Source organism: Pseudonaja textilis, chromosome 1 (assembly GCF_049901715.1).
Source record: "Pseudonaja textilis isolate UNSWEBS1 chromosome 1, rPseTex1.2, whole genome shotgun sequence".
NCBI lineage: Eukaryota > Metazoa > Chordata > Lepidosauria > Squamata > Elapidae > Pseudonaja > Pseudonaja textilis.
The window spans coordinates 8,646,928-8,660,025 of NC_141990.1; the positions used below are offsets into that span (position 1 = coordinate 8,646,928).

The window sequence follows — 13,098 nt, forward strand, 5'->3', positions numbered from 1 at the left end:
GCTTTAAATCTGAAATCAGTCATTACTACAGATCGATCATACCCCTTTTGTAACTCCTAGGTACGACTCTCGGTTATATTTCAAATGGTTTGCGGAAGAGCGGTAAAGAAACTGTGCCCGAGAGCTTCACTTACAATGAGCATTGTCACGAGGAGGTTCTTCTTGGTCACCTGGGCATGGGAAAAGATGTAGTTGAGCACAGTGTTCATATCGTTTTTGTTCTCCTCTCGAAGAGCAAAGACGCATTTATCATAGTGACCTGAAAGCAGAAGGCCAAACATAACATTTATTAAATAAGAGAGGTTTGACAACAAGAAAGGGTGGCAGGATGGTTAAGATGCTGGCCTTCCCTGGCTGGAATAACCTGGAGGAGTTTTGAGACTCGAGCATCGCATGGCAGGTGAGCACCCATGTACACCTCATCTCCTGCCTACCTGGCAGTTCGGAAGCCTGTCAAATGCGCGTAGATAAATAGGTGCCACTTCGGTGGGGAGGAAACGGCATTCCGCTGGCCACATGACTGCGCATCTTTGGGCAGCACTAGCTGATGACCTTGAAACAGAGAGGAGTGCCATTCCTCAGAGTTAGCAACGACTCCCGGAGTCGTTGAAAGGCCATTGGACTTTCTGGTTTTTCTTTGAAAACTCCTTTATACTCCTGTAAGGAGTATAAATCCTTCCCTTCCCCACCATCCAGTCAGATCTGAAGAAGCTTCTTGGATGAGAAGCGAAATGTCTTCAAGGAAAAACCAAGAAAGTCCAGTTGCCTCTTTAAAAAAAAGCACCTTTGGGATGACTGGCGGAGTAAAATCCACAGGGATTTTTTTTCTTTCCTTCCCTCGATTACAAGAAGCTGCACCCTACTTTGAACGTCCTCTAATTGGGGGCATTCCTGATTGGGGACTTTCAGCTGCCAGAATTCTCAGCAATGCCCACAATGGATGGGGGAGGCCTGGGAGTTGAGGAATATACCCCCTAAAGCAGTGGCCCCCAACCTTTTTTGTGCCACGGCCCGGTACCGGCATCACAAAATGATCCGCGGCCCGGTACCGGCATCAGCACGCATGACAAGGCATGGCAAGCCGAGCGACCGGCCAACCAGCCGTCCCCCGCTTCTCCCTGCCACCTTCAACTCCTCCTTTGTACCTTTGTCGATGGGCTTCGCTTCGGGACGGTCGCTCGGCTCGCCTTGCCTTGAGTGCTGAAAGAATCCTCGCGCCTTAGTTTTGTTCAAAGCCGCCCCCCCGCTTCAATGAAACTAAGGCGCGAGGATTCCTTCAGGACCCAAACGCTGCTTTCCAACCGGAAAAGCTCACCCGGAAGCACTTTCTCATCGAAACAAGATGGCGGTGCCCAGCAAACCGGTGGTCCGGTAGAAAATCTTCCACGGACCGGTACCGGTACGGGGCACGGTGGTTGGAGACCCCTGCCCTAAAGTACTCCTAGATGGGGAAAGTCTAAGCTAGTCCAAATTAAAATACTTTGGGGTGGTTTTGCTGAAAACCAGCATTTATTTCTAGTTATTGGCAAACCCTTGCCACAATGAACAGATTTACTTAACAACTATAGTGCTCACTTAACCATGGCACTCATACTTACAACCAGATTCATTTAACAACCAATGCAAAAAGGTCATAAAATTGGGCCAGTTACATGACCCACCCATTATATGACTCTTACAACTTCTATCCATAATCGAAAGGTGCCATTATGGACGTAACTCAAGGGCTACCTGTAATCAGATTTCCTTGGTGTTACACACCCGCAAAGGCCATTGATGCAAGGATTGGCTACAAAATTAATTTTTCATCCCCATCGTAACTGCAAAGACTATTTATAGTCTTCTTTCTTTCATTTTTTTACTCTTTGTATATTGGGTTTTTATTTTTTGTAAGCAGAGGGCGGAAGGAAGGAAGGAAGGAAGGAAGGAAGGAAGGAAGGAAGAAGGAAGGAAGGAAGGAAGGAAGGAAGGAAGGAAAGATGAATGATGAGAGGAGGGAGGGAGAGAGGGAGGGAGGGAGGGAGGAAGGAGGGAAGGAAGGAAGGAAGGAAGGAAGGAAGGAAGGAAGGAAGGAAGGAAGGAAGGAAAAGCTGAATGATGGAAGGGAGGGAGGAAGGAAGGAAAGAAGGAAAAGGAATGACGGGAAGGGAGAGAGGAAACAATGAATGATGGAGATGGAGATGGAGGGAGTGAGGAAGGAAACAATGATGGAGATGGAGGGAGGGAGGAAGGAGGGAAGGAAAAATGATGAATGGTGGAAACAGAGGAAGGGAGGAAGGAAGGAATTAGAATTCATGGTTCGTGTGGACAGTATCAAAGAATTAACCGAAACAGGGTAGATGGGGAGGCAGAGATGGATTCAAGCAAAGCATTTGCAGTGCTCTTTAAGTGCTAATATGGAGAGGGAAGGACTGACCATTCTAACCGCTGTTACCCTGGGTCAAGGGTAATGGGAAATCAGCTCTAAAAGCTGTCCCACTAGACTACGGTTAACCAGCCTGCCTGACACCTCTGGTGAAACTTAACCATCCTTTAGAAAAAGAACAATTTTCGTTGGCAAAGCCTGTTTGGGTTGTTATCTCAGTACAAGGCTGACATCTGGCGGCCGGAATAATTACGGCTTTTTCTTCTTCCCTGTGGTCATATCCCCTCCTCCCAACCACCCTTGTTCGAAAATCCAAATCCTGAAAGGAGATGACCCACCGTGCTGGAACTGAGTTTCCACCCTTAGGTACTGCCGAAGCAAATCCATCACGACTGCCTTCATGTGACCTCGGATGCCGCTTCGGTATCTGTAACAAGAGCCCTCGGATGAAAATACGGAAGCTTTGACGGTCTTTTGACAACAGGGCTGAATTGTAAACACACTTGCAGCAGGATTCGTCCAAGGCAGGGCTGTCGAACTCGATTTCACTGAGGGCCGCATCAGGGTTGACTTTGACCTCGGGGGACCAGGTGGGCATGCTCAGGGTGGGTGTGGCTGGGGTGGGCGTGGCCGGGTTGGGAGCAGCCACCTTGACATCACTCGTGTCAGGGGCACCCATGGTGCCCCCGGTTGAGGCTGGGGGGGGATCCATTGTCTCCAGCGGAGGAAGGCTAGACCAGGGAGAGCCCCAAACCCTTGTCCTCCAGACTGCTGGTGGCCAAGTGCTAAGGCAGGACTTCCTTTCTTTCCTCCCGACTTTCCTTCCTTCCTTCCTTTTCTTTTTTGCTAGCCCTCTGCCAGTGAAAACGGAGCTCTGGGGGGGGAGCATGTGTGACCCACTTTGGGCTGTATTTTTGACCTGGATAGCCTCCGGCAGCCCTCTGCCAGTGAAAATGGAGCTCTGGGGGGGCTCACATGTGGTCCCCGGCCCCCGTTTTTGGCCTGGACAGCCTCCTGCAGCCCTCTGGCAGTGAAAACGGAACCCAGGGAGGGCCATACACTGAGCCCAGGGGGATTGCCCCTCCCAGCTCTGTTTTCGCAGGCAGAGGATCGCAGGAGGGCATCCAGGCCGAAAACAGGGCCTGAGAGAACTGTGTGCAGCCCTCCCAAGCTTCATTTTCACCAGCAGAAGTACTACGGGCCGATCCTTCACTGTTGCCAGGGCGGCCCTGTGAGCCAGATCTAAGCACCCCTGGATCCGGGCCTTGAGTTTGACACCCCTGTGGTAGACCCATCTATAGGGCCTTAACTGTACTTTTGGGGTCGGGGGGTAGAGACTGGATTCGATCACAAAGCAGCCTATCATTTGGCTTCCCCTTTTCAGATTTTGCCCAAGATCACTTCTGAGATCACGCTCACCTTTGAACCAGCTGCACAATACTCTGAGTGTTCATGAAGAAAACCTCGCGCTCCGATTTGCGGTTTAAGGTGGCGGCATGACTGTCAAGGATGTTGGCAATCTACAGGAAGAACGGAAGCAAACTGGGATTGACACCCTCCATGTTTTGGGCTTGACTGAAAAAGTGGGAGGGTGGGATGGACACACAACAGACAGAATCTGACACCTCATATCAAAGCTTAGTCCACGTGGTGCGCGGAGGCGGAAAACGGGGTGGGTGCCGGTGGCAATAGACAATGGCAATCCCTGCAGCCTGAAACAGCTGATCGTTGGGAGGCAAATCCAACCGACAATCAGCTGCTTGTGCTAAATCAGGCTGTGCTGAAGCTGAAACAGGCTGTTTGCTGTTCGTTGCAAAGGGGCAAATTGGGGGGATGCAGAGGCAGATTTTTTTTTTCCTCCCCAAAAGCTAGGTGCATGTTATAGTTCAAAACATACGATTAATTATTTAAAATAATTAAAAATGTTTTTTAATTTTTGCCATTCACATTTCATTCTGTCCCTCTTTTTGCATCCTTTCTGTAATAATTCTCTTCCAATGTTTCTTTGATATTAGTGTTTGACAGTCCAGCGGCGAGTTGTCCCGCACTGAACTGGCCATGGTGAGTTGGCCGCAGTGCGTTGTCCTACCTAGACCCTCCTTCCTCGCCCTCCTCACCCTCTCTCACAGTCAAGGATATTAGTCTTCCCTCTAACCTCTTCCTAGTCAGTTTCATCTCAGTTTCAGCCCAGATCACAAAACTTTCCTTACCTGCTGGCTGGGAAACTGGCAGAGGACAGAGGTGATGTTACTTGCATACTGTGCCATTTCTTTTTTGATGGATTTTTCCACGTTGGGCGGGATCCGCCCAGAGACACTGGTCATGATATCTTGGAGCTCCAGTAGAGGCAAGGATGGATCCCGGAGAGTCTTCATTAAGCGTTCAACCCAGTTCTTCACCTGAGTTAGAGGTGGAGTTGAAAGTAAGTCAAGATAACAGGTAAATACGTTTGTTTTCTATAGGCATCTAATGCTGCGGGTAGTTTTTGTCTTATGACCAGTTCTGAGGGAGGGAGGGAGGGAGGGAGGGAGGGAGGGAGGGAAGGAAGGAAGGAAGGAAGGAAGGAAGGAAGGAAGGAAGGAAGGAAGGAAGGAAGGAAGGAAGGAAGGGCAGCAGAGGTGGTATTCAGTAGGTTCTGACCACTTCTGGAGAACTGGTAGCGGAAATTTTAAGTAGTTTGGAGAACTGGCAAATCCCACCTCTGACTGGCTCCACCCCTCATCTATTCTCTGCTTCCCGAGTCCCAGCTGATTGGCTGAACCTTCTTTTGTTCCCCTGCACAGGAGAACGGAGCTGGAAAGCAGGTTAGTGGGGTAGGGAGGAAGTGGGCATTTTGCAGTATCCTTCCCCTGCCATGCCCACCAAGCCACGCCACGCCCACCAAGCCATGCCATGCCCACCAAGCCACGCACATAGAACCGGTAGTAAAAAATAATTGTACCCCACCCCTGAAGGGCAGCATTAACCTAGGGCAGTGTTTCTCAACCTCAAGTAGCTTTCAGATGTACAGACTTCAACTCCCAGAATGCCTCAGTCAGCATGCTGTATTCTGGGAGCTGGAGTCCACACATTTGAAAGCTGCCAAGATTGAGAATTCCTGACCTTGGGTAATGCTCTCCAGATGTGTTAGAACTAAACATGGAAGGTTAATTGGCTGGGAATTCTTTGGAGTTGAAGTTCTAACACATCTGGGGGGTGGATAGAATAGAATAGAATAGAATAGAATAGAATAGAATAGAATAGAATAGAATAGAATAGAATAGAATAGAATAGAATAGAATAGAATAGAAAATATGGGATGGGATGGGATGGAATGGGATGGGATGGAATAGAATAGAATAGAATAGAATAGAATAGAATAGAATAGAATAGAATAGAATAGAATAGAATTCTTTATTGGCCAATTGTGATTGGACACACAAGGAAGTTGTCTTGGTGCAGATACTCTCAGTATACATAAAAGAAAAGATACATTCATCAAGAGTCAAGAATCATCAGGTACAACACTTAACATAGTCATAGGGTACAATAAGCAATCAAGTCATACTAGGAAACAGGCATTAAGATAGCACTAGCACTTAAGACTTAGATACCACTTCACAGTGCTTTACAGCTCTTTCTGAGCGGTTTTTACAGAGTCAGCCTATGGCCCCCAACAATCCAGGTTCTCATTTTACCGACCTTGGAAGGATGGAAGGCTGAGTCGACCTTGAGCCGGTCAGGATCGAACTGCTAGCAGTGGGCAGAGTTACCTGCAATACTACATTCTAAACACTATGCCACCACGGCTCTTAAACTATGGTTTATGCCACCAAAAGCGGGGAAAGGAAAGCAACGGATATTACTTTGTTGGTGAAAAAGGGATCTGGAAGGCAGAATCCGTTCATCACATTGAGTAGGTTGTCAAAGACATAATGGAAGATCCGGTGAAGCTTCTCACCCCGCAGGGCTGTGCTCTGGATCTGGGGCAGGGTTCCCGTATGGAGCTCAGCCTTAAGGGGACAAGAAAAACACAAGCCAGTCAGCACTGTGAGAGTTGTACCTATGCAATCATCTTCTTTATCTCCAAAGGAGAAAGGATCACTTTCTCAGATCTCCTGGGCTGAAGCTTCTTTCTCAGATTCAAATGTCTTTCAAAGTTACTTCAAAAAAGGTACATATGATCCAGATTCAAAGTTCTGATAACTGCCCGCCAACCCCTGGCAATCACATTACTCCCATTTTGGTCATTCAACAACCAGTCCACATTTAAGGCTGTTTGCAAAGTCTTGCGGTCACGTGACTGTGATCGACGATGTTTTTGCCGGAAACTGGCGTTAAGGATTCCAGTTTTCAGCCAAAAATCACCTCAGAGTGAACAGCGGGTTCATTTAACAACCAATGTGTTCACTTAACGAACACAGTGTTCACTTAATGATCACTACCAATATTTAGGTAATCCCCAGGTCACGAGCATTCCCTTAGCGAATGTTTGAAGTTACCCGATAAGCACCTTCTAGTGTTTATGAACAAGTCCCGAAACGAGGAAACTTGCAAGTTCACGGCAGTTGTTCGCTCTTACAAACAACCGCAGAGGCTCTGCAACGTTTATCCTGCACTTTGCCAGCCCACCCCTCTGTGCAGGCCTAAATGGAGCTATAGAGGGGCGCACACGGCTGAGAGGGTGGAGAGGAGACAGCTTGCGGGATCTTGGTAGGTTGGAGGGGGAAGCAATTGTGGAGAGCATGAGGCATTTCATTGGGTCGGGGAGGCCTTGGGTGGTCTTACGCAGGTGGTCTGTCCCATCACTAGGACCCCCATGGCCTTCCCCACCCTGAAATACCTCGTGTGCACTTAAAAAGCTACGCGTTCAATTAGCAATGCGTGGGGGAAAGGAGGGAGTGATCTCATTCAAGGTACGAGATTCACTCCCACGAATCCTTGGGTTACGAATGGAATGGGCAGGCTCCATTACATTCATAACTCGAAGAAGACCTGTATTTGTTAAAATCGATCAGTCGCAAGATGACCCATTTAGCAAACCTCGTGACTTACTACAGGTAAGACAACCGCAAGGGAGCTCAAAGTTAAGCAAGACAGTTGTTAAGTGAATCTGGCCTCATTTTACGACCTTGTCAGTAGGTGGGAAAAGGGGATCACATGACCCCGGGGACACCGCAACCGTCATAAATATGACTCAGTTGCCAAGTGTGTGAATTTTGATCATGTGACCATGGGGAATGCCGCAATAAATGTACGAATGAATGAATGTAAGTGTGAAAAATGGTCAAATGTTTTTTTTTCCAGTGCCACTGTAACTTCTAACCATCACTAAACAAATGGTTGTAAGTTGAGGACCACCTACACTATAAATGTGGGCTCAATTATGGTTGTAAGTCGAGGACTACCTGTAGCCCAATCTAAGAAAAACTGAAAAAGTCTCCTTATTAACTATGAGGCAAAACTAGGAGGCCTGAAAAGTATTCTGGTGGGCCACATTGTTATTGTTATTATTATTGTTGTTGTTGTTGTTGTTAGCCACCCATCTTACTATGGGGCTACTCGTGTACATACTACTGTATGAGGTGGCTCCTAAGACTGTGGATCCATTTCTTGGACTCATCTCCTCCATCATGACCAAAAAATTTTGGAGCCAACAAGTAGCCCCTAGCTGACTTTCCCCAATCTCTAAACGCTAACCAAGTTTAAGAGCTGGCTGGTGCTTGGATGGGAGACCACCAGGAGATCACAAAGCTCTAGGTCAGAGTGGAAAAAAATATCCCTTCCCTGACCTCCCAACCCCACCCACCCAGAAGAAGACCAAAGAAAACGAACAGATGTCCCCAGAAGCCAACCCGATTTTTGTTTCTAGCTTAAATCTCTATGTAGAGATAGCCCTTGCTGCTAAGCCTCCAAATTTACCTGTTGAACTCGGCTTGGGTCATCCAGTTGCATTTTAGCAATTATGCAGCCCGGCTCAAGGGCTGCTCCAGGACGTTTCACATAATGGATGCAGCCCGATTCCGCCGCTGTGAGTGTCATCACCATCTTCATCACCTGAAAATAGCAGAAGATCAATATAAACAAGTGACTTCTCGGAGTGTTTGCTTCCCTGTACTCCCTTTGTCCAGCTGCTTTTATAATTCTCTTGTGTTTCCTGTTAACAAATTGCACCGACCAAGCATTATGGTTCATTTAAGCAAGAAGAATACGGATAAATATAGAAAGCTCATTAAAGGGACAGCCATGCTTGGAGCTGGTTGTGTTGTGGCCCGTCGACCGCTGGCCCCTTCGGCAGTCAAATAGGAGGAGGAGGAGGAGGAGGAGGAGGAGGACAGAGGAGAGAGAGACAGAGAGAGACAGAGAGAGAGATAGAGACAGAAGGACAGAGAGAGACACAGAGAGAAAGAGAAACACACAGAGAGAGAGAGAGACACAGAGAGAGAGACAGAGAGAGAGACAGAGACAGAGAGACGGAGCCTGGGCCATCCATCAACCCACGGAGAGAGAACAGCCCCCAAGTCTGGAGGTAGCTGATGAGGAAGAGGAGGAACATCTGGATCCAGTGCCTGATGCGCAGATGCACAGAAGGCAGAAGAGAGGAGAGCAGTGGAAATCTATGGGCCGGTCCTGGGGACAGAAGAGCCACTGCTGCTAGCAAAGCCCCACCCTAGCTCTGGGGATAAAAAGCAGGGGGAAGAGCTGAATAGGTGCGGCAGACAACTATTCCTCTTCCTGCCATTTCCTGCCTGGAAATTATCACAATTCTTCTTGTAATCGGCAGCGCCTTCCGAGCATGTGTGTGTGTGCGTGTGTATGTCTGCTCCTCGGAAGCCCATTTTCGCTGGCAGAGCACCAGTGGTGGGATTCATTTTTTTTTACTACCGGTTCTGTGGGCGTGGCTTGGTGGGCGTGGCAGGGGAAGGATACTATAAAATCTCCAGTATTTGCCAGTTCCTCGAACTACTCAAAATTTTCACTACCGGTTCTCCAGAACTGGTCAGAACCTGCTGAATCCCACCTCTGCAGAGCGCTCCCTAACATGAGTGACATCGAGCTGGCCTGGCCACGCCCCCTGACTACACACCCCAGGTGTCAAACACAACCTTCATGCGGCCCTGTATGAAATCGAGTTTGATACCCCTGGCCTACCTAAAGTCACCCAGTCAGCTTTCATGGCTAAGGAAGAACTAGAATTCACACATTGTAGTTTGGTGCCTTAACTACTAGATCAAACTGGCTTTTTATCCGCTTACTCCTAATTAGAATCTTGCCAGATTAAAGCTATGTCATCTTCTAACCTAATAGATATACCGCGGGAGACTTTAAGCTAGCCCGCGACTTACCACTACTCATTTAACAATTGTTCAAAGTTAGAACAGGGCTGAAAAAAAGGACTTATGACCAATCCTCACACTTACAGCCATCGTAACATCTCTATGGCCATGTCATCAAAATTCAGGCGCTCGGCAACCAGCATCTATTTACAATGATTGTAGCATCCCGGGGACATGTGATCACCTCTTGTCACCATTCCAAGCTGGTTTTCACCAAGCACAATCAATGGTGGAAGCTAGATTCACTTAACAACGGTGTGATTCAAGTAGGTCATCAAACTGGGCATGACTCACTTAATCACCACCTCATTTAGCAACGGAAATTTCCCGGTCCTAATTGTGGTCATAAGTCGAGGACTACCTGTACCCTGAAATTTTTTCCTCCTTACCCCATCCCGTTCAGGACTGACTGAAGAGTCTCTTGTTCTGGGACTCCTCTCTGGAATCTGCATCCCACCTCCCCTTTCCTTCCTCACACAGAACGCAAGGAAAATATCTGAGATTACAAATCTTGAAAAATATACTAAAATATGCATGCCAGCCGGGGAGAGTTTGATATCAGAAATGGAATACATCAGAAATGTATTAAGTTTGTAATGGGATGATGAATATCTCTCTTTGAACTTTTTTACAGATACTTTTAATCTGTTAAGTCAAGGTGTCTGTGATGAATAAAATAGCTTATAAGTTTGAATGAATATATTTTATTTATTAGGGGTCTTTATCATGCATTTGTGCCTTTGCAAAACACTTTAAATGGGAAAAAAGAGACAGGAAATCTGAGGGTCTCCTTAATGGATTAAATCCAAATACAAATAGAAGGGTTCTGAAGAAGAAAAAAAACACACACGTGTTGTGTTTGTAAGCGTCTGCATTAATAAAAAGTTAATCAATTTCTCAGTATTGTTTTTAATATATTTGAAGAAAATTGATTCAAACAAAAATATCTATGGAGATTCTCATCATCCAGGTCATCCAGGTCATGGTTGTCCCAAAGGTGCTTTTTCAGGAGGCAACTGGACTTTCTTCGTTTTTCTTTCAACCCATTTTGCTTCTCATACAAGAAGCTGCTTGGGCTCTGACTGGATGGTGGGGAAATGGAAGGAGTTATACTCCTTGCAGACAGCTGGTAATTTGCATCCTTTTCAGAGAGTCCTTGAGGCTGCTTGGAGGTTTATCTGTGTCCTCAGGGTCACTTGAGTAGTGCAAATGGCCTCAAGGACGACTCTCTAAAAGAATGGAAATGACCAATTGTCTACAAAGAATATTAATCCTACCATTCTGCACCATCCAGTCAGAGCTGAGGAGGCTTCTTGGATGAGAAATGAAATGTTTTCAAACAAAAACAAAGAAAGAAAGACAGAGAGAGAGAGAGAGAGAGAAAGGGGGAGGAGAGGGGAAGAGAGGAGAAGGGAAGGGAAGGGAGGAGGAAGGGAAGGGAAGGAAAAGGAAAAGGAAAAGGAAAAGGAAAAGGAAAAGGAAAAGGAAAGGAAAGGAAAGGAAAGGAAAGGAAAGGAAAGGAAAGGAAAGGAAAGGAAAGGAAAGGAAAGGAAAGGAAAGGAAAGGAAAGGAAAGGAAAGGAAGAAAATCCAGGTGCCTCCTGAGAAAGCACCTTTGGGACATTCAAACCAAAATCAATCTCACTTTGATTAAGAGAGATTAAGAGATTAAGAGAGAGATTGAACAAGCATGTGGATAGAAACTGTTTCTGCTTGTGAGTGTGTGCTTGTTCCTTATCACAAGGTTTTCCAAAGAAGACCAGTCTAACAGGCTCACAAGGTGTTTTTTCTTTTACCTCAATTTCACCAAAGCATTGCCCAGCAAAGACATGTCCGCCATCTTCCACCACGTACTGGATGAGTTTCCCAGCTGAGGGGGATCGAAGAATCGACGGGTCATTTTCCTTCTCAAACACACAAGTTTTATTGCCAATGGTGATGCGATACCTAAGCAGGAGAGGACAGAAAGCCCAAAATATATACCGAAAATGTCTACACAGAAAATTTTATTTCTTTACTAAGAAAATTCATATGGATACCCAACTCACTCTGACTCTGGGTGATCTAACAAGGATAAGACCGCAATGGAAAGTCCAGTGCAGGTAGTCCTTGACTTACGACCACAATTGAACCTAAAATTTTGAGCGCTAGGCAAACCAATGGTTAAGTGAATTTTGTCCCATTTTCAAATATCCCGACTAAAGATCAGACAACAGGTCCTCGGAGTCCTTGTCCAATATCGATTCAATTCAGGAAGTGGAAATCAAGCTTAGAAGGAAAAGGGGGATGGAATCCATTTGGGGACATCTATTTTTTGAGACTGCATCCTCAAGAATGTGCTTTTTATTTTTCCAAGAGGCAACTGGACTTTCTGGTTTTCCTTTGAAGAGGTTTCGCTTCTCATCCAAGAAGCTTCTTCAGCTCTGACTAGGGAATGGAAGCCGTGGTGGGATTCAAAAAATTTTACTACTGGTTCTGTGGCCATGGCTTGGTGCGCGCAGTATGTCTTGGTGGTTGTGGCAGGGGAAGGATACTGTAAATTCTCCATTCCCTCCCCACTCCACTAACCTGCTTTCCAGCTCCGTTCTCCTGTGCAGGGCAACCAAAGAAGACCCAGCCAATCAGCTGGGACTTGGGAGGCAGAAAATAGATAGGAGTGAGGCCAGTCAGAGGTGGGATTTGCTGGTTCTCCAAACTACTCAAATTTCCTGCTACCGGCTCTCCAGAACTGGTCAGAACCTGCTGAATACCACCTCTGAATGGAAGGATTTATACTCCTTGCAGACACCTGGTCATTTGATTGCTGGTCAGTCCTTCCATTCCCCACCCTTCAGTCGGAGCTGAAGAAGCTTCTTGGATGAGAAGCGAAACATCTTCAAAGAAAAACCAGAAAGTCCATTTGCTTCTTGGAAAAAAAAAAGTTTTATTGGGGGTGAGGGCCAGGGTGCTGTGGAATTTTCCTTAGCAAGATTAAAGGCATACAAGAGTGGAAGATTCACAAACCCTAAAGTTAAGATACTGATAAGACAGCAGAGAAACAGCCCCACCCTTAGAGGCTGTGTGCCTTCCTTATTGTTGTGGCCTGCTGGTGGCTAGCGGAGCTGGCAGCAGAGTTGGACCGTGAGGTGGTTGGGGAGGAACATGGGCCACTCCTGGAGGCTGAGGAAGGCTCGGAGGAGGGCTCTGCGTCAGAGGCAGAGATGGGGCCAGGGCAGTCCGGCAGGTATCAGCTGCCTTCGGAGTTGGACAGGAGTGAGGCAGGGGAGCAGCTGGAGCCGGTTCCCAGCCTGCACATGTGCAGAATTGCCAAAAGAAAAGAACAATTATGAACTAAGGGTTGACGTAGGAGTAAAGCCACAGGTGGACGGTGAATGGCCCCTCCCATAGCAATTAAAAGAGGAGCAAAAGGGAAAGGGCT

At 47.0% G+C, this 13,098-nt stretch overlaps 1 protein-coding gene across 6 annotated transcripts in view; it reads right to left on the bottom strand.

Annotated features, from left to right (window-relative positions):
- ACACA (acetyl-CoA carboxylase alpha) overlaps positions 1-13,098 on the bottom strand; it is a 270,148-nt gene that overhangs the window by 186,161 nt on the left and 70,889 nt on the right. For all 6 annotated transcript variants that reach the window (XM_026710272.2, XM_026710270.2, XM_026710271.2 and 3 more), the window contains 7 exons: positions 11,477-11,627; positions 8,267-8,401; positions 6,211-6,357; positions 4,576-4,764; positions 3,785-3,885; positions 2,704-2,792; positions 135-259 (listed from right to left, as the gene is read on the bottom strand). In XM_026710272.2, coding sequence (XP_026566057.1) covers positions 135-259; positions 2,704-2,792; positions 3,785-3,885; positions 4,576-4,764; positions 6,211-6,357; positions 8,267-8,401; positions 11,477-11,627 — 937 coding nt within the window. The remainder of the gene's footprint in view (positions 1-134; positions 260-2,703; positions 2,793-3,784; positions 3,886-4,575; positions 4,765-6,210; positions 6,358-8,266; positions 8,402-11,476; positions 11,628-13,098) is intronic.